Source organism: Symsagittifera roscoffensis, chromosome 5, assembly GCF_963678635.1.
Source record: "Symsagittifera roscoffensis chromosome 5, txSymRosc1.1, whole genome shotgun sequence".
NCBI classification, from domain to species: Eukaryota; Metazoa; Xenacoelomorpha; order Acoela; family Convolutidae; genus Symsagittifera; species Symsagittifera roscoffensis.
In genome coordinates, this window is record NC_087066.1 from 30,497,393 (window position 1) to 30,524,501 (window position 27,109).

The 27,109-nt window shown below is 34.4% G+C and overlaps 1 protein-coding gene across 1 annotated transcript; it reads left to right on the top strand.

The window, feature by feature from the left end:
- Nucleotides 1-1,299: 1,299 nt before the first annotated feature.
- LOC134846693 (G-protein coupled receptor 84-like) lies at nt 1,300-24,232 on the top strand. Its single transcript, XM_063864078.1, has 5 exons — nt 1,300-1,954; nt 7,873-8,047; nt 12,379-12,605; nt 23,224-23,448; nt 23,968-24,232. Exons 1-5 carry the CDS (start codon nt 1,530-1,532, stop codon nt 24,230-24,232), a joined length of 1,317 nt encoding a protein of 438 aa, XP_063720148.1. The 5' UTR covers nt 1,300-1,529.
- Nucleotides 24,233-27,109: the final 2,877 nt, after the last annotated feature.

Genomic DNA, 27,109 nt, shown 5'->3' on the forward strand with positions numbered 1-27,109 from the left:
ATAACTACTCACTTTCTTTGAAAAACGGAACAATAATCTATCATGAAAAAATCCATGATTCACATTTTTCAAATAGAAAAAATTTTTGTCTGTAAAAGATTTTCTCATAGAGCCGTTTTACAATAAATTATTAATTAACAACTTTTTGTCAAACTTATAAGGTCGGCTAGAAGAAAAAATTTTGAGCTCGTCTATAACATAAATAACGTCATGTTGAAAAATTGATTGACTTTGGGTGCTTTTTTGAAGTTTTGGTCAAAAATTTGGTTTGTCGGCTTTAAATATTGGCGTATGATTCAAAAAAGACGTTTTAGCAATATTTCATTGTTGATCTTAAAATGGTACCAAGAGAGTTTTTTTGGGTGGTGAGGTTCTCAATTTCATGAGATGGTCTCACATTCCTAAGCCAGACCCCAAATTTATGCTTTTTTAATTATTCTCATTTTTAAGAATCAGTCATTGATCTCTTCAAAAAATGTGAGCGAGAAAACTCAGTCTGAATCAGAGTGGAATTAGTCATCCTAATTAGCTCATTTGAGCGGGACTTTGAAGAATTGGGAAGCCATAGTTTTGTTATAAAATATTCAGTCGAAGTACTTTTTCCAGGTCATTAGTCAAATTTGCTATTTTGGGTAGCATATGTGTTTATAACTGAATGTGGGCGTCCCATTTTAGTTAATTTGGGGAATAATAAAACAATAATGATGTATCTCATTTCTGGTCCAAATCTCGCATTCAGTTTTTCTTTTCGTACCAACAGTCTAAATTTACCTTTTTCCCGCTTACATAACAGTCAAGTTGTTATTTTTATAGTAAAGAAAATATATAGGTATTTAAGGCCCAAAAATTAATATTCAAAAACGCTTTTGGGAGCGCCAATGGGTTCATATTGATTTTATTTTTGGAATTTCGGTATCTTATTTCATTTCAAAGAAGTATTTTTGTGCCATGTCAGTTTATTTACTTATACTTATTAGAAAAACACCCAAATTCTCTTTCTTTTTCAATGTGAAAAAAGAAGGCATGATTAATTAGTCTCATCGGAGTTCAAAAACAAACTATTTTTCTTTCTCTACGGGTGACTTTTCCTCTTAAACTCTCCTGATACCTCCAATAAACTTCACCATCAAAAGCTTCAACATTCTACTGTATGTTATTCAAGTGAAGTACTGCAGTAATTTTTATCCCCTTTTGCAGTCGATTTGTTTCCTGTATATGTTTTTGATGTGACCAACCAGAAGACAGGAGTATCGAAAAATTGCAAAAAAATAATAAGCATTTTAAAAAATCGTTAAGCATCAGTGACATCCATCAAAAACACAAAGCGAAATGGAACGAGAAAAAGCCATAATTCACGTTTTCACCTAAATTTGTATTCACTTTGACTTAATTTACAGCCCATGGCGTCTTGTTGATTCTGTTATTTAGCCGCCTAAAAGCAGACTCGACACAAGCGCCATACTCGCCAAATTTATATTTCTAAACGTCACACCTGATTCGGGTATTCATAAAAGGCAGTCAACTCTAAAATGGTCAACGAAACTGTTAATTTGACCAGCTTGTCAAACTTGGTCGATGATGACTTCGTGTTTGCTTTCGATATTATCCGAGTTATTTTTGCGTTTTGTGGGTTGTCGTCAAACTTTATACTTTTTGTTTTGTTTTTTAAATTTCCCTTAATGAATACACACGCCAATTTATTTTTGTTCAATCTCGCTGTTACTGATACGTGCTCGTTAATTTATGACGTGTTCATAATCAGTTCACGACTTCTCGACGACACGATTGCCGAGAGCATCCCGTGTGCTCTAGAGAGTGTCGGGATGGTGCTTCCGACTATCAACATCACGTGTGTTTGTGCTATTGCGGCCGAGAGGTGTTTGTTCATTTGTGTCCCGCTGAAATATCACGACTTCATGTTCAAGTGGAAAAACTTTTCAATTATCGTCTCCTGGTAAGAACCAACCTACGTTCATAAGTAATCCTTTGAATCACTCGCTAGATACTCGATAAGTCACATTATTCAACAATCTCGACCAAAATGTGTATATTTTGACCGATTAAATTCAGGCGTGTTTCGACTTTTTCGACCGAAGTTGTGCTCGCTTAACTCAACTCAAATCAGATATGTTTTCACAATTTCGACCCAATTCGATTAAGTGGTGACTTTTTCGATTGAAAATCAAAACATAAAGCTAGCAATTCGAACCGAATACATAAGCGTTGTAAAATACGTCAAAAATTTAACTAACGAGTAGAAAAAAATTTGTTTTCTGAAAAACTCATTATCCTCAAATTTTAAGTCTTAAATAAAACTCCTAGAGTGGGTTTGATCAAAACGATTCTGGGATGCTGCCTTCTAATTCGAATAATGATACATTTTTTACACTAGTCAAAGATTGTAATGTCAACAAGCTTGCAGGAAAAAGTCAAAACTTAGATTAATGGTCTACAAGTTTTTCTTGTTCGAAATTTGTGATTTACTGTAAGTTTTCGAGGTGTTTTTCTAATGTAAAAGGATAAAAGCATATTTTGAGGTTAACTGAGACACAATATTTATCTATCCTCAATGAAAGTATGAGATATCGCGGTCGAACACATGTCATTGATTTCTAGGTTTGTTGTTCAGTTAACTGAAACTTTGTCTTAGGCTAGTACTGTCTTTGGATGTGTTTTAGTTTCTTTATAAGTCTATCTAGGCAAAATGTGGTACCATTAGATTGATTGACATACGATTATCAGATTAGGCTGAGTGATATCGTTTTAAGGGTCTTCCCGTTTTTATTTGGTCAACAATTAATAGTTTTAGTAAAAGCTCGGGGTGGTTTTTTTCCTCCAGATGAATTATTAATTAGCCTTTTTTGATGGTCTGTTTTTATATCATCCGGAAATTATTGATGTCTTGAACTAAAATATCAACAGATGTTCGATTTGTGAATAGTTTTCGTGAAACTATGAGAGTTTAAAAGGTTGTCAGTTTGGTCAATTTGGGACAATTAACGCGCGATATAATTCGTGCTATTAACGCGGAAGCGGAGAATAAATCTGTCATAGAAATTGCTTCAAAATAAAGAAGAATCATGCTATTTTTTCAGCCTCTAACTTTTCTAAATGCAATATATATCATTTTGTACCCTTTCTAGCGTGTGGGAAGATGATTTTCAAAAAATTTAATTTTCTTTTTTCGTTTTTTAATTTATTAAATTTTTGAAGCTAAAAGTACTGCAACTAATAGTACTACAGCTAAGAATACTACAACCATAGAAGACAATTAGATAATTAAGGACTTAGCTCTGATACGAGTACTTTTGTTGTTCCGACTTTCGATATTTATGCTTGGGGTAGTTTTTTTATTTCAGTTAATTTTCAACTTTTTCTGCATTTTGACAAAATATTTTGCATCGATTTTCGAAGAAAAAGAAGAATATATAGGTTTGAGGGGTCTTTTGTTATTCAAACCGCTCATACAAAAAACTGACTGCGTATGGGTATCGCTCCAGCTATCTTCGGATTGCCAAGCGATATGCTTGCCGCTAGTTTAAATGCGGTTCATAGCGCTCGATTAATAGTTAATAATTTCAACACTCAACTTAACAAGCCGAATTATCCCGCACTCATTATTTTTTCAAAAGAGTAGACGCAAACTAAATAATCGTTTTAAGACCACTCAAATTTTAACTACTGCTATTGACGGACCAAAGTTTATGATTCATCAAAATTTTAGTAAATAAAAATTATTGGAGACCAGCAAACATTAGTCTCCAGATTTTTTTGAATTATTCGTCAATTTTTTAAACGATCATTGATCCATAGATTTTAAAAGGTAGTCGGAACAATCAAGGTATTGTTCTCATGCGGGCAGTCTTGTTGTTTTTAGATTCTAGCAATCTTTTGTTGTTTTTGTTCAGAGCTTCGGCGATGTGTTGGCTTTGATGCTTTTCATCTGCTGATTCAGCTTAGATTGTTTATAATGAACCTAAACAAGTCTAATTGTAGGTCTAGTTTGAAACAGTTTGTACAACTTCAAGAACAACCGGCTGTTCATGTTTATATTTGCGTAAGTTATAGAGCCAAACTTCAAACTTGAATTAATTAGGCATTTTAATCGTTCTTTTTTATCTGTTGATTGAAGATTGGTTCATTGGGTTTGCGGCTCTACCTAATTTTAGCCTAATCCAAGTAAAATGTTTAACTGAGTTGTGCGAAATAAATTACTCTGTACTTTACAATTATTGAACTCAATTGACCTAAAATGTTATACTTAAATTATTTTTATACTTTGCTCTTAAGTTTTTGAATCTGACCACAAATAAACAACATTTTTCAGGTGATACAAAAAAATTTGCCAAGGACTCTTAGTTAAAAGATCGAAATTTGACTGAATCACGCCAAGCATAAGTTTTCTGCACTTTCTGCGGAAGTCGGAACAGCAAGCTCAATATTTGTCATATCAGACCTTGTATTGTTATATTAAGTTTAAAAAATAAATATTGATTGATAAACATTCAAACTAAACCATCAAAATTTCAAATTGAGTTTTCTATAACCAAAAAAGTGAGAAAGAACTATAATGGATTGGAGAGAGGGTGATTATGTAAGGAAAAATTTACTTCTTTATAGACTACCAATCTAGAAAAAAATTACACCAAGGAACTTCAAAACCTATTTTTATAAATTAACTCCGCTTTGTAAGAAACAAAGCATTGGAGAAATTGAAAAGCTACAACACAAAAACTTTGGATTGATCATTGACGGATGGAGTAAAAACAGTTGTAGAATGCAATAATTGGAAGATATTAAAATTCAAGAATTTTGAGTAGTTAGTACTAGAGAACGCAGAGAAAGCCTCTACATATATATCGTAATTGGTTGATAAACCTAATTAGGCCCAAAATAGCTACAGGTCGATCGGTAAAAATACCTTTAAAAACAACGTACATTTATTTACCTATATTTATTACTCCAATTAAGTAATCGACAATGCGTTCGATTTTGCTGGACACATGCGAGATTTGTTTTGACCGTCTCGACCAATTTCGGTCAAATTTAAGTTTCAATTAAAAAGAACTATGCAAAATAAACATTATATAACTTCTTCAGGTTTATGTTTCTTCGGATATATAGTTAGGGTATATAATTTCTTTGGGTGTATAGTTTTTGTGTTTATGTCTCAGGGTCATTTTTTTTATCATTATGAAAAAATTCTGAAGAAAAACTTGTTGTTGAACTCGTTTTTATTCTGTGATCAGCGTAAAAAAAGTTAGTTTAATAAAAAATAATCACAGAATAAAAACAACTTTTTTTACGCTGATCACAGAATAAAAACGAGTTCAACAACAAGTTTTTCTTCAGAATTTTTTCATAATGATAAAAAAAATGACCCTGAGACATAAACACAAAAACTATACACCCAAAGAAATTATGTACCCTAACTATATATCCGAAGAAACATAAACCTGAAGAAGTTATATCATGTTTATTTTGCATAGTTCTTTTTAATTGAAACTTAAATTTGACCGAAATTGGTCGAGACGGTCAAAACAAATCTCGCATGTGTCCAGCAAAATCGAACGCATTTTTTGGTCAAGAAAGTCGAAACATACCTTATTGCGGTCGTGGCGTTTATAAAGTACGCAACCTTGTTCGAGCTGTTCGAAACTTATAGAATTTTGGTCGAGATCGTCGAAACATAGAGAGAGTACCTCGACTCAGATTAGAGCAAAAGCATTCAATGAATTTGAACTTGAGTGACCTGAAATGAATGAATTTGAACCTGTACTCACTACTCAGACTTGAGATTTGATTTTTGAAACGAATTACTTGGACGCTTACCTCTTTTGATTCTATTTGATTCCCAGACTTTGGCTCAAGTATCAAAAGTCAAGTCTGAGTAGTGGTTACAGATTCAAGCCAGTTCATTTCAAGTCACGCAGGTTCAAATTAATTGAGTAGTTTTGCTCTTACCGGAGTCGGGTGTTCTCTCTATGTTTCACGGTCTCAACCAAAATTCTATATGTTTCGACCAGCTCGAAACATTTTGCGTAATTTATCAACGTCACGACAGAAATAAGATATTTTGGCGGTCTCGGCCGAAAAAATTGTGCTCGATTTTTATTAGCTTCCTCAGTTCAATTTGGAAAAGTTTTCTAGAGCGGTATAAAAAACATGCAGTTTCCACATATGCATGGCAGTTTACTATAGTGTGCACAATTGGCTGGCCGCATTTAGACAAAGAGAGCGATCCCTCGCGGGACCAGAATTTTGTAATAGTCATCTGAATCAAAAACAAGACTGCTCGTATCAGCGCAAAGCCCTGAATGTTCTGACTGTCCATAAACTTGTCTAGAATAGTTTTTGGTTAAAGAAATATTGACTATTAATTAGCCTGCCTTAATTGAAATTAGAACAACTTTGTGGCGCGGGATAAATCGCCACGGGTACATAATGCGCGTTAAACATTCAACATCAATGTATCACAGCGCTCTTATAATCACGTTAGTCTATTAGTGTGCATTTCACAGAACTCTTTAAGTCAAGATAGTCTTCTGGTGAGTGCAAACCCTCTTGAAGTACGAATCCATGGAGTGGTCCCCTGAGGGAAATATTTTTGAGAATTGGTCTGAATAAAAAAAACGCGAGATTACATTTTCCTTAATTTCTTAGATAATCGGAACAAAAAACGAATGAGCAGGAGTTCTAGTGCCTTAGTGCCTCTATGTGCACCCGAAATTGGAGAAAAAGATAAAAGAGTTGCGCGTTGGTAAATTTTTTAAGTCAATTTTTGACTATTTAACAGAACTGCGAATGTTTTTTCTCAGATTATATGGAATCAAATTTAGGAATACTTTTAACACAATAAATCAAATTGATATAATTAACGCATAAAATAGTTCATCCTTTTCAAACGTAATCGGCAAATTGAATAGTTCCAATTTGAATTGAGGCAAACATTTTTCTCTTATTAAAACGAAATCCGACGCCAACTATATCACTTTGAACTCTATATAGCCTGTTGAGGGATAAATTTAAGAAATATATAAGTCAACTAAAGATTTGAAACAAAAGTTCGAATGCTTTTATCTAGGCTAAAGGGCAGTCAGAACTATCAGGGTTTCGCCCTCATAACTTTTACACTCTTTGTTCTTGCATTATTTGATTTTATGAAGGCAAATTCTCCAGACAAATTTCGACTTATTAGCTAGCAATTTTTAGACATTAAAAGGCAATTTTACATGTGATCATTTTTGCAAATTTATTAGGTTTGAAAATTTTCAGTTTATCCAGCTTGGGATCATTATTGCACGTGTATTCTTTACGCGTAGGCGGCAAAAAATTGCGCTTAAAAATTGTTCCATAACAAATTTGACATGCTCGTCAGTCTAAATATTACTTTGTCGTAAGTGAAATGTACCACTTTCTACTTTATATAGTGTGCAGGTGATGATTTTCAAAAAACTCAAAAATAGGTTCGAAAATAAGTTATCTGTAAGAATTTCATCAGTTTTTCGAAAACTAGAAACTCTTCCATAAAAACTTTAAAGGTCAGGCGGAACATTAAGGGCTTCGTCCCTAGGCTCTTTTCCAGTTTCCTCCCCCCTTTCAAATTCAATTTTGAAAAGCTTATTTAACGTTATCATAATGCAATGAAATTTGGCGTGGTGAACAAATCGACAACTTTGATCAGATTTGTTCTTCATACTTTACAACGTAACATCGCGCATTTAGCCGTAATAATACGTAAGACAAACAAAAAAACTCGGTATTTTGAAAGGGGGGAACTGGAAAAAGCCTGTGCCTACACGAGTAACCTTGAAGAACCTTGTGTTTGCTGTCGTTTTTCAAGCTGCTTCATAATGACATGAAAAATTTCAGGTGCGTGCCGCTGTCCGTATTCGTACCACTGGTCAACATTCTCTACTGTCAGAGAATCTACGCCACTTTCTTCGTCTCAGTCTTCGCCTCCTACCTCCTTCTAGCCGCCACCCTAGTCGCAATACTCTTCTACGCCGTCTTCAAAACAGCACGTGAACAGCTAAAAGAATTCAAGGTCAGTTAAAATTATTAAAACCTATATTAACTTCCTAGTCCTGTAAAATTATAAAAATTAGAAATCTTGAAGCCGTATACCCCAATTTGCTTGAAAGAAGGGCGGATTTAGAAGGAGAAAGCTTTTTGCCCTCAAGGATTTGACCCCCTCACCAACCAAAGAGTCCTCTCTATTATTATTATTTCACACGTCATACATTTCAACACAAACCTAATTGAAAAATTTTTCTAGCAGCGCCCTTGGCGCCAATTTATGATAATTTTGAGAAGGCGCCTCTACGGTGCGAAGTTGTTTATTTTCCGAATGGTAAGCGGATTCCGCAACAAGGCTGGACAATTTTTTGTCATGGAATCCGCATAAACGCTATTGTTTTTTGATATTTTTGCTGTTGTGGAATTCAGATACAATTGGCTTTATATAGCGCAGCTTAAAATGCTGAGCTCATTTCTTTGATCATTTTGCTTCATTTCTTTGATGTTTTCGCTTTTACCAGATTCCGCGACGCAAAAAATATGCCGACAAAAATAACGTTACAAGTATATTTTTGCGGCTTTTCCAACTATTTGGTTAGCGAAACAAATTTAAACATGTCTAAAAGCTTAGTATCACTTACCCCAAATGGTGCGCCAGAAAAACAAAGTTTTTTGGCCCAAACCTACTGAGTAGTGCCAAAAAGAGCTCAAAAATTAATTTCGTTAACCTAAAAAAAACCTCTTGTATCAGGGGAAAGTCCTGAATGTTCCGACTGTCCCTTAATTCATACCAAATACAGTGCTGATTTAAATTAACCGGACAAAACGCGTTAAACTTGAAATTTAAAACGCGTTTTTCTCAAATTGGGTTGAGCTTAGGTGAAAACTTATGAAGACAAAACTTGCAAAAAATTTTTTAGCAGAATTAATATGGTGTAATTGGTTTTGCGAAATTCTGGCCCAAAATTTAACCCCAAAAATGGGTCATTTTGGCTTTTCTTAGTTTTTCGAAAATTAAGCCAAAAATACCCAGTCAATCACAAACCTTATTATATCAAAGTGAGCCCTTTACGTAGCCCAAAAAACTTTAAGAAGGGTATATTCTCCAAAACATTGTATAAGTTAATTTATTTCTGTTTGATAGACAAAGAGGGTCGTTTTTACTATATAAAACACCAAATTTTTAATCAAGAACAATTTCTAAACGGTTTACAATTTTTTTGGAGAACAACCCTTCTTTAAGTTTGTTGAGCTACGTAAGGAGCTCACTTCGATATAATTATGTCTGTGATCAACTGGGTATTTTTGGCGTAATTTTTGAATAACTAAGAAAAGCCAAAATGACCCATTTTTGGGGTTAAATTTTGGGCCCGAATTTCGCAAAACAAACTACACCATATTTATTCCTAATTTTAAGAAAGTTTTGTCTTCATAAATTTTCACCTTAACTCAATCCAATTTGTGAAAAACGCGTTTTAAATTTCAAGTTTAGCTCGTTTTGTCCGGTTAATTTAAATCAGCACTGTACTTTTTGGGAAACTGAAATATTGAAAACCTACAAATTTTGGACAAAATCAAAGTGTGAAATTAATACAACCGACTAGCTAGCCTATCAAACTCAAATTGGAACAGCTTTCTTGTGCGGGATAATTGATCGCGCATAAATAATTCGTATTACGCTCTCAGCATTATAAATAAACTCTTCAAAGCGCGCATAAATTGGTCCAGAACATGGCCAACTTGGCAATTTTCAAACCCCCAGAACTTTCCAAAAATATATTCGGAGGCAAAATATCTTTTTAAATAAGAACTTAGAAAGTCAATATCTTTAATGGGGTGTAAAAGTTTTTTGTTGAAAACAATTATTCCGATCGCGCGAAAATTGACTGAACAAAAAAACCACACCAAGCCTAACTATTTCATTTTCTGTACAAATATACCGACAAAAAAAACAAGACTGCTCGTATCCAGGCAAAGCTCTGAATTTTCCGACTATCTTTTAAGGTTTATCGAGCAGTAATAACATAAAAAAAAATAAATGTAAAAAATGAAATCAATTTTTTTTAATTTGAAATTTTTTAATGAAAATTATCCCCCCACACGCCATATAAAGTGCAAAAGGATAGATTTGGCTCCTTTAACAAATCAACTATGGCAACTAAGCTTCTTTCAACCAATTTGGAACTATTTGGTTGAAATTAAGATGGACTAAATCTCCGCTTACGCGTTAATAGCGCGAAATTGGTCGCGCGTTAATTGTCCCAAATTGCCCAAAATGGCAATCTTTAAACCCCCATAACTTTACGAAAAAAAATCACAGGTGAAATATTTTTTCAAATTTAGACTCAGGACAACATTACTTTTGAATGATATAAAAAACTTCCGTTTAAAATGAGTAGTTAAAAAGTCAACATTTGTCTGAAAAAAAAAAAACCCAACCCGAGCACAAATATTCCGTTACTTTTGTATCGAAAGTCGGAACAATAAGCCAGCTTACATGAAACGCAATAAGCCAGCTTAGATAGTAAATCTCCAAATACAGTTTTATTGCGAGGCTCTTGGTTGCTTGTGGCCGGTCAATGAGAAGCATGGTCTAAGAGCAAGAAGAGGAGCAAAGAAAAGCATAACGAATTATACCATACCTCAATGCGAGCAGTCCTGTTAAATTTCAAACCACCCAACACCACTCAAACAGCCTAAGCAACTAAATAATGATCTACGAAATCGCACCAGCATGTTGCAAGCTTGCCAATCGAGGATAAGATTTTATACGAAACTTAGAGCCAGTTGTCGCCTTCTACCGCACACCAATAATCCCGTATCAAAGATTATTTTTCTAGTCTGGGACTCATTCTGCTCTAAAAATATTCTTCTCAATATTCTGACTCTTCGTTTTCTACATAAGCAACTCCTGCTGCGTTCTGTTTTTGTATAAAACACTTATACTTAAACCAAAAACCAAAATTAAATTCCATATAGCAAGGAAAAAGGCTTATCATGTAATTTTAAACACTTTTTTCTACAGACTTTATGTGTATGACAACTCGCACTGAAAACAATTGGTTAGGATTGATTCAATTTGATATCAACTTTTTACACATATTAAAAACTTTTTTGAAGAATTGATTTTCAAGCCCTGTTGAATAATGCAATCAACTTAGGGTATTTGTCGATTGTTTTTTACTGTCGCAACAAGTTGATGTCATTGCCTATAAATTTTTGTGAATGGATTTGGTTGCAGTTTTTGACAATAAATAAAACCATCAAATCCTCAATAAAAATGTTTTGCTTACAAATTTTATTTTACGGTAGTCGGAAAAATTTGTAATTTTTTTCTATTTTACTGTAAAAAAATATATAAAAAAATTGAAAAAAAAACTGTTTTATAATGAGTTAAACTGATTTAAATCTGTTTGAAATTAGATTTTTTTTAAATCAATTCAAACCGATTCTAAATTAATTTGAATCAATTTTCTTAAAGATCTTCACATTATCTGTACAGAATTGATCGCCATCCATTTGTTTTTGTCAATGTCAGAAGCATTTTTGTTCCAACTCACCATAAAAACGGAATATTTATGCTTGGGGTAGTTTGTTATTCCAAGTTTTGAAAAAAAAACGGATTATTTATGCTTGGGGTGGTTTTTGTATTCAGTCTTTTTTCGGTAATCAAAATAATAGTATTTAGCAAAATTTTCAATACCCCACTGAAGATGGCGACTCCCTGAAGTCAAATATTAAAAGATATTTTACCTCTGATCTTTTTTTACAAAATTATAGAAGTTCAAATATTCTCAATTGAGTCATGCTCTGGACTAATTTATGCGCATTTTAAGGATTTTAATCATATTGCTGAAAGTGTAGCACAAATAATTTATGCGCGGCGAATTATCCCGCGCAAAAAACTGTTACAAATTGAACTAAGGCTAGCGAATCTGTCGTAATATTTTTCTCAAACGACTCAAGTTTTCCCACTTGATCTGAAATGTTGGTCACAATTTATAGTTTTGCAATATTTTTTTCTCCCAAAAACAATTCGATATGGATTAAGGGGCAGTCTGAACATTCATAGTTTTGCCCTGCATACGAGCAGTCTTGTTCATAGTATGGAATTGTTTAATAACCCTTTTTTGTCAATTGAGGAATCACAAATGTTCACCTTTACATATTTCACTAAAATTTAGAACATCAAAAGTAATTTTAAGCAGGATTATGCAAATCTTTTTTCCGGGAAATTCAATGGAGAGAATTAAAAGAAAAAATTTTTTTTCTCAATCACAGCACGAAACATTTTGAGGCATGAAAAAAAAAATTTCAGTAACAATCAGTTTGCAATTACAAGCTGATATTAAATTGTAGGTGCGACACAAACAGTGGCGCAAGGAAACTGTGAAGGCAAGGAGAGGGGCAATTAGTAAAGGCTCAGCAGTGGGGCGGAGAGAGGGAGCAGGGCACGGGATGGGGGGACTGTTTGCTTCGGGGATTGAGGTGGGGATGACAGAGGTGAACAACAATGATCAAGTTGAGGAGGAGGTGGAGGAGACAATAGTGAGAAGGAAGCCGCCCAGAAGACATTCAGCTGTGAGGTGAGCGCAAACAATTGTCTCTCTTTTTGTTCCGCCGACGTTAGATGAAAATTGATGGAGTGTTGATGTTCCAGGTGGCTCGTTCTCCAGACAAACTTTGTTTAACTAGCAAATTTTAACACGTTATTTTTTTACGTAAATTGAAATATATTCATGCCTTGAGCTCAAAATTGAGAAGATATTTTAATTGCAATTTTTTTTTGTGAAATTATTCTGATTTGTTAAATGTGTCAATTTGGCTACTTTGGTATAATTAACGAGCGGTGTATCTCGTTCTATCACGCGCTTGCGGTGAATCTAACGAACACAAAAATATTCCAAATTGAAACAAGGCTGCTCGTATCAGGGTGAAGCCCTGAATCTTCAAACTGCCTTTTAAGGTTTCTAATAATATGAAGTATAAAACAAATAGGGAAATTTTTTTATTTCGCAATTTTTTTTTGAAAATCATCCCCCACACGCCATATAAAGCACAAAATTATAGATTTCGCTCTTAGTAGCATATCAGTTGTGGCAAATAAGCTTCCTTCGACCAATTTGGAACAAATTCTATGACGGCTTTATAGTTAATGGCGCGAACTATATCCAGCCGTAATTTTCCCAAATTGGCCAAAATGACAATCTTAAACCCCATAACTTTACAAAAAATAATCACAGGTGAAATATCTTTTCAAAATTAAGGTCAAGACGACAATACCTTTTGAAGGATCTAGAAAAAACTCCGTCGAAAATTGCTAATTCAAAAGCCGAAAGTTGCCTAAAGAAAAAAATGCCCCGAGCACAAATATTCGATTATTTTCGTTACGAAAAGTCGGAACAATAAACTTTTGAGTTTTGTCTTATAAAACACGGTTTATAAACAAAAAAAAGATATATTTAGCGTCTCCTAATTGATTAAAGGGCTCCTAATTGATTTGAGCAAGTCTCTGGCATCATTTCATTTTGAAATGGTTTAAATTTCCGTTAAAAGGTGGTATAGGAGCGCAATAAGTTGCGCGTTAAAAACAAACAAGACTGCTTTTGTATCAAGGCATAGTCTTGATTGTTCCGAGTGCCCCTCATTCCATATTGAATATTTTTGGTAGGACAAATTTTTAAAAATTAAAAAATTTGACTAACATTACAGATGAAGTGAGAAAAATTGAGTCGTCGAAATTAATACGACCGATTAGCTAGCTTCAATTCAATTTGGAACATTTTTGTTCTGCGGGATAGTTCGACACGCACACATACTTTGCGTCACGTTTTCAAAATTAATAATAAAATGTTCAAAACGCGCTTAATTTAGTCCAGAGCATAGCCAAAACGACAATTTTTGAAACTCCCAGGACTTTGCAAAAAAAAGATTGGGTATAAAAATCATTTTTAAACTTGATTTCAAGGTGTCGCTATCTTCAACGGGACAAAAAAAAACTTTGTTAGAAAATATTGTTTCGATCTCCGTTAATTGAACAAAGAAACGATGCCATGCTTAAATATTCTGTTTTCTTCGAAGGCCTTTCATTAGCCAAATTAATAAGTTTCAAATGCACATAGTTCTACCAAAAATATTCCAAACTGTGCCTAAAAACTGCGCTTTTTTCTTTTCTTGATAATTATTTAAGTCAACAAAGCTTCCAAGATTTTTTAAAATCTGCCCTCTTTCGGGAAAATATTGGCCCAGTTCTGCTTACAAGTGTTCTCTCTGTATGCGTTTTTTACTGAACAGTGTTCCTGAAGCTCAGGGAGGTAGGCGCCATGGAAAACATTTTGAAAAATGTGATTTCCATTTTTTGGAGTCAAACTCGTTGCGGTTCCGCAACAACAAAGACTTATTTTTAGTTTTTCAAGCCTAAAGGACATAAAAACAGCCGTCTTTGAGCATGAAGACATCTTTGGGAATATCTGTATGTAAAATATGAATAAAAGACAGGAAAAGTGGGTTCTCAATGAATGGCAACACCAATCAAATTAATCATAATTATTTGTATGTATCAACGAACTTTTTTGGTGAATGAAACAGTTTTTTTTCTTGAAAAATTGGTAATATATTAAATTTAAGTTAATAGGAACAAACTTATAGCCTTCGTTTTTTTTCTGGTGTGGCTAAATCGGATGCGGTAAACCGGTCTGATACGCCTTGCATCTTTAAAACAAATTTCGTGCTATTGCACAGTTATTTTTTTTACTCTTTTCAATCCCTTTTTCTTAAAATAATGAACGACAGCAATCAACTCTTTAAGAAAACCAAAACTTATCAAAGTGAGCCATTTAGCTTTTTATCTGTTTTCTAGCCTTTTGATGGTGAAGGAAGTTTGAACTGAATTGTATTTTTCCCACGCACTTCAAACAAAAACAACGCGTTTGAACGAACCTTCAGACAGCATTTTTCTATATTCTGAATCGATGTTTTTAAAAACTAGAACTGGAATTGATGAATGGAAACTACAGTTTCGTTTCACCACTATTCACATAATCCGGAAGCAAACTTTTTTCGGCTCTTAAAAATCCAATTTCAAATCAGGAGAGCTTATTGTTCGAAGCGGTGCATTACTTAACATAGATTTGAACCATTTGTTCATTGCTCTTAGGCATGTCTGTACAAAACAGCCTTGAAACAATCAATAACTCGTTTAATCCAAATAATTGTTTCTCATTAAAAATCTGGAAAACAGGCAGTCCTCAAAATTTGACGTATATGTATATGACGTACGTTTTAATTTAAAAAAAAACAGCTGAAGCCTCCACAAGAAAAACTTATGTAAACGAACTTTTTTTAAAAATGTTTCCCCACACGCTATGTTAAATTTAAAAGATCTGTTTCGCATCAAGCGACTTGTCAGTCGATTAGACTAAACAGCTTGCCTCAAATCAATTTGGAATATTGTCCGAGTCTGATTCTTTTGCCATTTTTGCGCTCATTGAACGAAATAGAGCGCAGATTAATTTGCACATTATGGCCAGCCAAATTGGCATTTCCCAAATCCCATGACATTATGAAAAATGTAACAGGCGAAAAATTCTAATTTTGAGGTCAAAGGCATTAATATTTTTTAGATAGTCAAAACTTGTTCCGTCGAAATTCAAAATTTGTCGATAAAAACTAGTCCAAATATCTAAATTCCGCCATTTCTTTCAAAAGCCGGAAAATTTATACAGCCGCAATTATAATTCAAGCGGCATAATTCAAGCCGCGCTATAGTAACACTAACACTCAAGATAATTTGACGGGCACAAAATTGATCACTGTTGGTTCCCATCTTGATAATCAAAGTCTATGAGTCAAATAGTGTTTAACCACAAAATCACTGCACATTAGAGTTCCCGCTTGGTGCCCTCATTTTCAAAAGGGGCACATTTTGAAATCTAAGTTTAAAAAAAAAAAAAATTAATGACATATTTTTTGCAGCCAAATGCTAGTCCAGGCACTTTTAAAAAACCAGCCGAGATAATCAGGGTTGTTGCCTGATGAGAGCAGTTATTGTTCCGACTTTCGATACGAAAGTAACAGAATATGTGTGCTCGGGGTGGGTTTTTTTTTCTTCAGACAAATTTCGACTTTTTAACTAGCCATTTTTGACGGAATTTTTTTTATATCATTCGAAAGGTATTGTTGTCCTGAGCTCAATTTTGAAAAGATATTTTACCTGTAATCATTTTTTCGTAAAGTTATGGGGGTTTAAAGATTGCCATTTTGGCCAATTTGTAACAATTAACGCGCGATATATTTCGCGCTATTAACGCGTAAGCGGAGAGTTAGTCCGTCTTAGAAATCGTTCCAAATTGGTTAAAAGAAGCTTATTCGCCATAATTGGTTTGTTACAAGGAGCAAAATCTATCCTTTTGTACTTTGTATGGCGTGTCGGGGATGATTGTCATAAAAAATTCAAGTTTTGGAAAAAAAAATTTTTTCATTATATTTTTTCTTACATTTAATTTTTTAATGTTATTACTGCTCCATAAACCTTAAAATGCAGTCGGAACATTCATGGCTTCGCCCTGATACGAGCAGTCTTGTTTTACTGTTAACCTTGGAGTAGCATTTCGTTTTCGTTTTCACTTTTGCAGAAAGTGACAAAGCATTTGCGCTTAGGGGTGGAAGTTTCCTCCATTCAGATTTCGAATTTTAACAATCAGTTTTGACCGTTGAGTAACTTTTTCTCCCAGTTTGAGAAATTTTGATGCTTCGAGTGCAAAAAAATATTTGCAAAACAAACCAAACAAAAAATATTGTGGAAAATCAAAAATGAACAATCAAATAAGGCTCATAAGAAGTTTTTATAATTTTTAGACTCAGGCCAATATGCATTTTCTGAACGTTGTCTTTCGCTTTTGCGTACTTCTGACTTTGCAAAACTGCTCCATAAAAATCATGTGTCATCAAGCATAATTTATGTGGACTTACCTACCGGTGCGTATGAACCAGTTGAAATTTTAACGGACTAACAACGAGCAAACCAGTTGAACTTAAGGTAAGCTTAACTGAAAATTGCGTCATACTGAGGTAATTGTTACAAGTATTTTCTCTATTGACCATTTACAGGTAATCAGGGGCAAATACAAAATTTGCTTGAGCGCGGGGAGAGGAGGAAGGAGAAAAAATTTGAAAAAAATTTTGAATTATTTAAAAATTAAACGAAATTAAGCAAAACTGAGTCTTCGATTTTGCGGCAAATCTGTCAACGACATCCTCGACTTTGATTTCCAAATCTTTGTGGATGTAAATCGAGACCAAATTTGAACGTCAATTCTTCTTTTTGTTAGAGCGGAGCTAACATTTTTGTAGTTTCACAGCTTTCCCAGGCTTATTCTGTGTCTTCTAGTGTAGCTTCAAGGGAAAACTAGAGCTGGCTAAAAGTCAGAACAGCAACATGTCCTTCAACCCATCGAGTGTCAGACAACTTTTGGATAGCAGTCTTGCTAGCTTCGGGCTGCAAGTTCACTATGATCTCATAGAAAACAACCAAATGCTTTGCAGAACCGCGAAGTAAGTTGATGATTCGAGAAGTCAGGGGAAAAGCACGGTCTATCGGTATCGGAAGAACTTTTTATGAATTGACCAGTGTCAGGCTTAGGCAAATTAAAGCACAGCGTCAGTAATTCCTCGTCAAACCCCGGACATTTTGGCAGCTCCGCCGTAGCCCTGGCCAATCCGATGGGCCTCTCCAAGTTCAGTTTCTGAGATACGCTCGCTTTTCTGAAAGATTTCGTTTTTCTTGTTTTTCCTAATGCGTCACAAATTAGCATGGCCAGAATCGCAATAGGGATTTGTTGGGGCTATCCATGCCTATGCCCAGTGAGTTGAAATTGAAGATACCAACGTCAAGGTAGGATAGGGAATGTTGGACTTGCTCGGAGAAATAGAACTAATTGATGAAAGAGTTTCACCTTTTTTCAGTGTCTAAAGAAGCTATCGTTTCTAAACGCCTTGAAGGTCCAGGTATGGGTGTCTCAGGAGTTGACGACCCGGGGATTTTAGGCTCAGGAGTGGTTGCACTGGATTTTTTGGGCCCACTGGTGATTAAGACGAGCGCACTGAAACCTTGGAGTATTTGGGAGAAGCCCGCTCGGACAACCGGTTTTTTATTCTTTATGAAAATTCAGGAATGAAAATTTCAGGGGTGAAAAGGCCCTCTAGACTGAACCCTGGAAGTTAACTTCAAACTTGTTAAACTTCAAATATGTAAGAGCGGGCTTCTCCCAAATACTCCAAGTTTGAAGTTGACTTCCAGGGCTCAGTCTAGAGTACAGGGCCTTTTCACCCCTGAAATTTTCATTCCTGAATTTTCATAAAGAATAAAAAACCGGTTGTGCAAAAGTGAAGTGTCCAAAGAGGGGACACTTTGTTATTTGTTAGGGTCAAAGTCATAAAAAGGGGCGTCCGCCTCCCCCTAAATTCGCACCTGATAAAAATTTTTGGCTGTTTTTTAAATGGTGAGCTGATTTACACTTCGCTAATTTTACATAACAACGTCGAGCAATTTTTTGTTGAAATGAAGTATAGCCGTACGTTTTCAGTTCACATCATCTCCTTTACCTCTGATCTGAAAAAAATTACAAATTGCATCTCCTTTGCCTTTGATCTGAAACTTTTTAAATAAATTGCACTGCTAGGCAAACCAGCTAGTAATACATCATTAGTATTTGTGCAAATCACATTATTTATGATAATTGTGCTAGTTTACCATCTTCTGAGTGTAAATAGACCAACCGAAGAACAAATTAACTGAATTGCGCAGTGTATAAAACTCAAAAATTACGTCAAATGATTGGAATTAACATGACTTTAATAACTGTAACATACTTTTTACACATCAGTTTTTGACTGAATTTTATGAAAGCTCTGTTTTCGGTTGGTTGATATATGACTCCATTTCCTGACGACATTACCTGCTAGAATTTTTTTTTCAATTCATTTTTTTTTCAAGTGTATATGTATTCCGCTGAGGCCAATATGGTGTAAATTGATAGCAATCAAAATCGAAATTCCAACATGCTGAAACTGTCGGAATTTTCAATTTCATTTTTAAAAAATCTAGAAGCAAAAGTTGACAGCAGTTATATTTACCGTTTTTTGTAAGTAATTTGAAAGTAATTGATTCGATGGATTATTCTTATCAACGCTAATTGCTTTTTTTCTTGTCTAATAACACTTTGTCAAAAAATAACATTGGAAGGGAGCGCACCCATAGTTTAAAAAGCGTTTAAAACTTGAAAGCAAAAATAGTTGCGATGCAATTATTCAACTGTTTACTCAGAGACTTTTAAAATCTCCTTTGAACTTATTCCGATTTAATTAGTTTAAACTTTGGATTTTTGAACTTTGATTTTTTGAGCAAATAAAAAAAAATAAAGTTAGAAGTAATCAAATCTGAATCAGTAAATTGAGAGTGGTTTTATAATGCCTCTGGGTAAACCGTTGAATAATTGAATCACAGGCATTGTATCAGCTGTCAAAGTTTGAATTTTTGAGCTTTTAATCTTAGAGCATCACAAAAAAATTAGCAAGACGTCTCGTAACAAGACAAAGACATGTGTTCTCTGATTACTTTTTAAGATCTATGGATTTTTTTAGCAATTTTTTTTACAAAAATTATCCCTTAAAACTCCAAATAAAGCACAGCGTGCTACATTTTGCTCCTTTTTATTGTAGCAATTATGAGCACTAGTTTGGCTCAACCAAATGGAACGGTTTCTAAGACTGATTAAAATTCCACACACGTGTTAATAGCACGAAATATTTTGCGCGATTATTGTCCCTAATTGATCAATTGGAAATTTTGAAATTTTCTTAAAATTACAAAAAACAATCATAGGGTAAAAACATATTTTTTTGCGAATGAGCTCAAGATTACAAAGTCTTTCTGGTGATATAAAAAACTGGAGAAAAATCTCGCCCGAGCACAAATGTTCCGTCACTTTCTTCAAAAGTCAGAACAATAAAATTTGAAAATTGATTAAAAATGACTGAAGCGCAACAAAAACATAAGACACAGAACTTTTAAGTTTGACAAAATAGCAAGCTCACAAAAACACAAAAACTGAATAAAGTTTAAATTTATTCTAATATACGATACCCGCTTATCATTACAGCTGCTATTTATGTTAACATATTAAGTCAAATAGATTAATCGCAAACTTAGATTTCTTACGCAATAAGGTTTTTGGAATAATGCGGGAACATACGAAAAGTCATAGACGGTATTCTGATAATTCAAATCAACTTTAGTTCTTACAGTTTCAATGAAAAAAAGAAAAAATGTTATAACTCTTTTTCAGTCGTGCTTTAGTTGCTAAAAATTTCTCTGGTTTGAGTAACTGGTTTTTTGACATTTTCTGAAGGAGTTATAAAACATTTTCCAAAAACATATCATTCAACAAAAACTGACCTATCAACGGTTTTCAAAAATATCAGAACCATATATTGGCTAAAGTTTTCTCAACTCTGATTTATTAAGTTCATTATTTTTCGCCGGGTGAACAACTCAATTTGGAAAAAATATTAAAACAAAATTCCATGCCTTTTTCATCGTGTTTAGAAAGTTCTCTGATAAATACACAGCCACCAGCTGCCACTTTGTTTAGTTAATGACTGAGTGACTTATGATAGTAAATTTCGAAAAATTGGATAGTTTTTTGTTTACGCATGTTTGCGCTGTTTATCGAGTTTTCAACGCATTTTGTGCTTAACAAACTTCTATCATACTGATTTTTTAAAATCGTACAAAACGAACTGATATAAAAGTTCCAAACTATTTTGTCTCAAATTCGGCTTGTGACAATGACAATAATTTGTGCAAATTTTCAACATAAAACTAAACCCCCTAAAACGAGCAACTCATATGGAAAAACTAGTTTTGAACAATAAACAATGTCAATTTTTTTTCGCAAATGTTCAAATCAAAACTACATCTTCTAAAACGGGCCAACTCATGTGGTGCAAAAAAAAGCCAGTAAACTAGTCAATTGAAATTAATCTTGCAAAATTTGACCCTGCTTCTTTCCTAAATTTTGAATCAAATGAGTTTTCAAGTTTCAGGTGGTGTCATTCTAGTTTGTAATTTTAGCACTATAAAAATGATGGTGATTGTCCTCAGATTTTTGCTCAAAACTGACTGAGTTGGAGAGAAACGAGTTCAAAGATTCAGTTTCATTTTCTTAATCCAATTTTGAAGTCAGCACTATAAAACTTTGCTTAACGCCAAGCAAAATGCAGTGAAAACTCGATAAGCGGCAAAAGTTTGCGTGAATAAAACTATTCAATTTCTGGGCAAATTTTGAAAAAAAACTTGTAGTCAAAGTGAGCAAAGTGAGACAAAATGCTTTTTAAAATAGCAAATGAAGCTAAGAGTGCAATTGAACGCAGAGTTTTATCAATCACTGAGCAAAATATTGAAGTCTAACACTGTATCAAGAAAATTTTTCTTCGCTTAACATCGAAACCTTGACCATTTAACTTCAGTTTCTTCAATTAAATTCCGTTTTGGAAACTTATTTGTATCAAGTTCTTGTGCTGCGCTGGAAAACTTGCAAATTCCGAGAATCTAGCGCACCTGACACATCACAAAATGCAAACTGTGTACTGGATAAACGCACGGTTTAGTGTCTCTAGGTCACAGAAATCCAGATAGAAGTTTTTAAAAATAGTCTAAAACGTAAAAGTTGAATGTGAATTATATTTACAAACGTACCGTGGTTTCACGCACAAGTATTTGTAACAAAAGTTTTGTCGGCACATTAGTTTTGTAGCGGATTGCACAACGAACGACTATAGCTAGTTGTTCCGGATTCCGCAAATGTAAGCGGATTCCACAATGTAAGTGGATTCTGCAAATTTATGCGGATTTTGCTTATAATATGGGGTTTCCCTTTACAGCTTAAATTTACTAAACACACCTTATTATTTTTTGTGGATTCCATAAACTGTTTTTGATTCCGCAAACTTTGTTGCGGATTCCACAAATTTTATTGAAGAATCTGCGTGATTTCAGTGCAATTTTGAGCAATACAAAGTTTTAATTATTTGTTTGTGGAATATAACACAGCAAAGAAGATCAAAGAAAAATAGCAATGTTGCGGAATAATCATCAATTCTGTTTTAAGCCTTATGCAGAATCCACTTAAAATTCACAAAACACACTGTTTGGCCTCTTAATGATAAACGAGCAATAAACGAGTCTTATTTTTTTATTGTTCCAACTTTCGTAGCGAAAGTAACAAAATATTTGTGCTCAGGGTGGTTTTTTTCTTCAGACAAATTTAGACTTTTTAACTAGTCATTTTCCACGGAGTTTTGTAATATCATTTAAAAGGTATTGTTGTTCTGAGCCTAAATTTGAAAGGATAATTCACCTGTGAATACTCTTCGTAAAGTTATGGGGCTTACAGGTTGCCAATTTGGCCAATTAGGGACAATTAACGCGCGATATTTTTCGCGCTATTAAAGCGTAATCTGAGATTTTATCCGTTTTAGAAATCGTTCCAAGTTGGTTGAACGAAACTTGTTTGCCATAATTGATTTGCTACTAGGCGCGAAAATTATCACTTTGAACTTTATATGGCATGTGGGAGGAATTTTATATGGCGTGTGGGAGGATGATTTTCACAAAAAAACTCAAATTGAAAAAAAATATATTTTTCTATTACGTTTAATTTGTTCTTGTTATTAAAAGGCAGTTGGAACAATCAGGGCTTGGCTCTGATACGAACAGTTTTGTTATTTTTAAAATTATTTATCAAGTTTTTAAGATTAAGACTATTTAACCACGGGGGAAAGGACCAACGGAAGAGCTGTACAGCTCGTCACGGCGAACCGCTGTTGTGCACCTGTTTAAGAACTACATGCAATTTTTTTGGTTATTTTTCTGGGCCGGGTAATGTTGCTTCACCCTTAAGCAACGATCACGGATCATGGTGGGCTTAGAACATCCGACCTTTCGATTGAGAGGCGGAGACATAACCACTTCACCACCGCTCTCCTAATTAATCAAGTTTTTTTTCTATCACCTACCAAAACTGTTTTCTGTCAATCTTTTGAACAAAAAGCTAAACTAATTTAATAATTTAAGTTAGTTTGAGAGACAGTGAATACGTTTTATAGAATTTTCACATATAGTTAATTCAATTTATGTGACTGCAGGTACGATCTCAAACTGATCAAGTGCTACGCCGTAATAGTGGGCACCACTTTCATCACATACACGCTACCAGTCTCAGTCCTGTTCGCCAGACTGCTCGGAAGTTCCGACATCCGACTGCTTATGCACATCCAAGTGATCAGTGGGGCACTGGCCACGCTGAACAACTCAATCAACCCTTTCGTCTACTTTTACAGTCAGAAGCCAATACGCAAACATTTCTACAGGTGAATAGTCCAACAAACAATCCGCTGCAGAAACGTAGGATCTTATTAACTATTCCCCCATCCATCCCCTATGGTACCTTGTAACGAATATCCCCTCTATTAAGAAAGAATTGAACAGTTAAGCATAAACGAATTTTAAACCTTATTAACTATTTCCCCCCTCCCCTATTATTACTCAATTACAGACACATTTTTTCATCACATTCTATCACGTTAGTGAATCTGAAAGTTATTTTCCATATCTGATGGGGAGGTTTTTTGTTGGGGGGGGGGGGTGTATTGAAGAGCTGCATTTGACTATAGTCGCACCAATTTATACACATTTTCTTCTTTGCAACGCTTAAATCCGTAAAAACTTTCACTTCACTTAACCCCAATTCTATCCCTAAAAGTTAAAACACCCCTACCCTAAGTTTGCTGCTGCTTTCAGTTCATTGCTTGAACATAAAGGCGGCGAACTTATTGGGGATTTTCTTATGAAATATATGGAAATTATATCAACTGACTTGCATTTTACAGGTTAATGCGACGTGGAAGCTTGCGAAAGCACAAGCAAGAAGTGGTTAAACAAATTGCATTTGACATTGGATGTGAAAAAGGTGTGAACACTTTTGGTGTCATCGCAACCCGACCGAAGATCCTGAAACGAACCTCCACAGTTGATCATATTCCAGCGGGTCACAAGAATGGCAAACCAGCTGCTGCTTTGAACATTTTCCCTTCAAAATATCAGGTGGTTCGACGAAATAGCAGTTGTCCGAACTTGAATGAGCTTGAAATATAGAACTTTTCTACATTAGATAACAAAACAGGCAGTCATTTTTTATTTGAAAAGCGTTTATAATACGGCAATTTAATTAGATTTTCTATACTTAACTATTTTTTGAATTTTTTTTCTGGTTAATGCCTTAAGTTCTGAGCAGTGGCGGTTATAGGGGAGCAATGCTTTCATAAAGTTTGCGGATCAAGCTAACATCCTCCACCCCAGCGCTTAAACTAAATTTAATTTGCTAAGCGCTGCATGTAAAATGCTCGATTCTGATTGGCTGAAAATTCCAATACTTAGAACCAAGTTAACATCCTCCCCCCTAAACGTGTTTAGGGGGGAGGATGTTAACTTGGTCCAAGTTTGCAAATGATTCTAACTCCTCTGCACTGATGAGGTAAAAAAAAACTTGTTCTGTCAAAACAATAAATTTGAAGAGGTCGCGCTCAAAATATCGTTTTCGGAACTTTTGCCGTACTTCTTCAATGGCGCGGTGTCAGGGTACAACTATTTAATGGTTTAGTGTCCCCCAATCTCCGGCCCCTCCACTCAAAACCTCTCACTCTTAACTTCGCACGTTCTCAGCAGCGACGCCACCATCTCATGCATAAGCGAGGTGACCGTCTTCGAACAAGGACTCCAATACATGACTGGGAATAAAATTTGTAGGCATTGAACTGGTTTGCATGCATTGCAAGTCCCGTAATCTTCATTCAAATTTTAGTCAGCTGCCCATATCATTCATAATTTGCGCGGGTCCGTTTTCTACTATTTGCTGTCTCAAGTTTACACGCCAAGTACACTGTACTAAATGGTAATCAAATTTGTCAAGCGGTGACTGAAGCAGACCCAATTTCTCTGAATTGTAGTCAGAAGAGCCCTTTTAAATCCGCCGTCTTAAGCAGTAAACCATACACCACTTTGATCACGCTTATGGTTCAAGAGATTTAAACGCCACTTATGGTTGATGCAATTAGATAAAATTTGCATAATATCTCAGCATGCTGATTATTTTGTTGGAGCGGTTGAATTTTTTGTTATAAAATTGTGGCATTTTTCATTTGCAAACAAGTGAACACATAGCAAAATATTCTGTTGAATTTAAATATATCAACTGAGTGTTTCTGATTATGCAAAAACGATTAAATTTTGCGCCCAATTTTGATGAAAATATAGAGAAGCTCCAATAGTGAACATACGTGAAATTTGGATTAAAAATGATGCACGTTTTTTTAGAAAGTGTTACATACAAGGTTTTGATGATGTAATGTTCCAAAAATTGTTATTTCATAATAACTATGATCGTATGTAAACATCTTTCAAATTATTTTCATGTAAATTCTGCAATTTTGGCACCATAAGAATCAGTAGTTGCCAGAACAATTGCGTAGCAAAGAGTCAATTTTTGGAAAATTAATCAACAATTGTAGTTTTGCCAACCAATGGTTGCCGACATTGTCATTATATTGCAGTTTTAAACACCAAAAGCGATATTTTTTTCTGACTTTTTGAAATCATTTCATTTCAAATTTAAAGTCAAAACTTTTTTTCGATTATTGAACTGGCATCCAGAGTTGACGTCGCAGCGTTAATCATCCCAAATTATAAGATTATCAGGATTTTAACGTGGATCAGTGGTGACTTATCAGCGTCTGACGCAGCGATGACTATAAGTTCGTGTAAGTTGCTGAACTGAATCAGATAAATATGGTGAAAGTGTCTTATCCGGGAAAAAACGCTTCTTAAGAGATAACTCAGTGCCTAAAAACTCTTCAATGTCAAAAGATATTTAGATTTGGATATTTGGATTAAAACGAGACAGAGGACTAGGTTACGAAGTGTGATGGTTTGGTTCGATACAGCAAAAATGTTTGTTTTTGTAAATTCGAGTGATACTATTATGTTAGCGTGGTTTCAGTCGAAAAATAAATTCATAAAAATTAAGGCAGAAAAGCTTAAGTTCTTAACACAATTAACGTACAATTAGTTACATTTGTGTAGGGACGCGTGTAATGCTTGGTTATGTGAGTGCCAGCGATGCTAAACTTCAAGTCAATTACCTAAAGTTCACAGGTTGCAGATTAACTTGCCAATTATTCAATAAAAAACTCTATTATCACGCGTTATTCATCCCAGTTTTACAAATATCCTATTACCAAAGCTGCCTTCAGTATCAAAAAGAACAAGACTGCTCGAATCAGGGCGAAGCCCTGAATGTTCCGACTGCCTTTTAAGGTGGAGCAGTAATAACATTGAAAAATTAAATGTGAAAAAAAAACGAAAAATTTTTTTTCTAAAATTTGAAATTTTTGATGAAAATCATCCCCCCACACGACGTATAAAGTACAAAAGGATAGATTTAGCTCCTTCTAACAGATCAATTAGGGCAAATAAGCTTCTTTCAACCAATTTGGAACGACTTCTAAGAGGCATTAACTCTCCGCTTACGCGTTAACAGCGCGAAATATATCGCGCGTTAATTGTCCCAAATTGGCCAAAATGGCAATATATAAATCACCGTAACTTTACAAAAAATGACCATAGGTGAAATATCTTTTCAAATTTGATCCCAAGACAACAATATTTTTCGAATGATAAAAAAATTCCGTCAAAAATGGGTAGTCAAAAAGTCGAAATTTGTCTGAAGAAAAAAAAACCCACCACGTGCACGATTATTCCGTTACTTTCGTATCGAAAGTCTTAACAATAATAAAAAGTCAAACTGTCGTTCTACATATCAGTTCTGAATAACAATATCTCTCAGATAGCAAAAAAAAACCTATTTTTTAAAAGATCTGAACAAATATTCATGATTTTCTTCGAAAATTTATATAATTAAACATAGATTCCGAAACAGCTACCGCTCATTGAAAAACAAAATTTCTTTACCGGCAA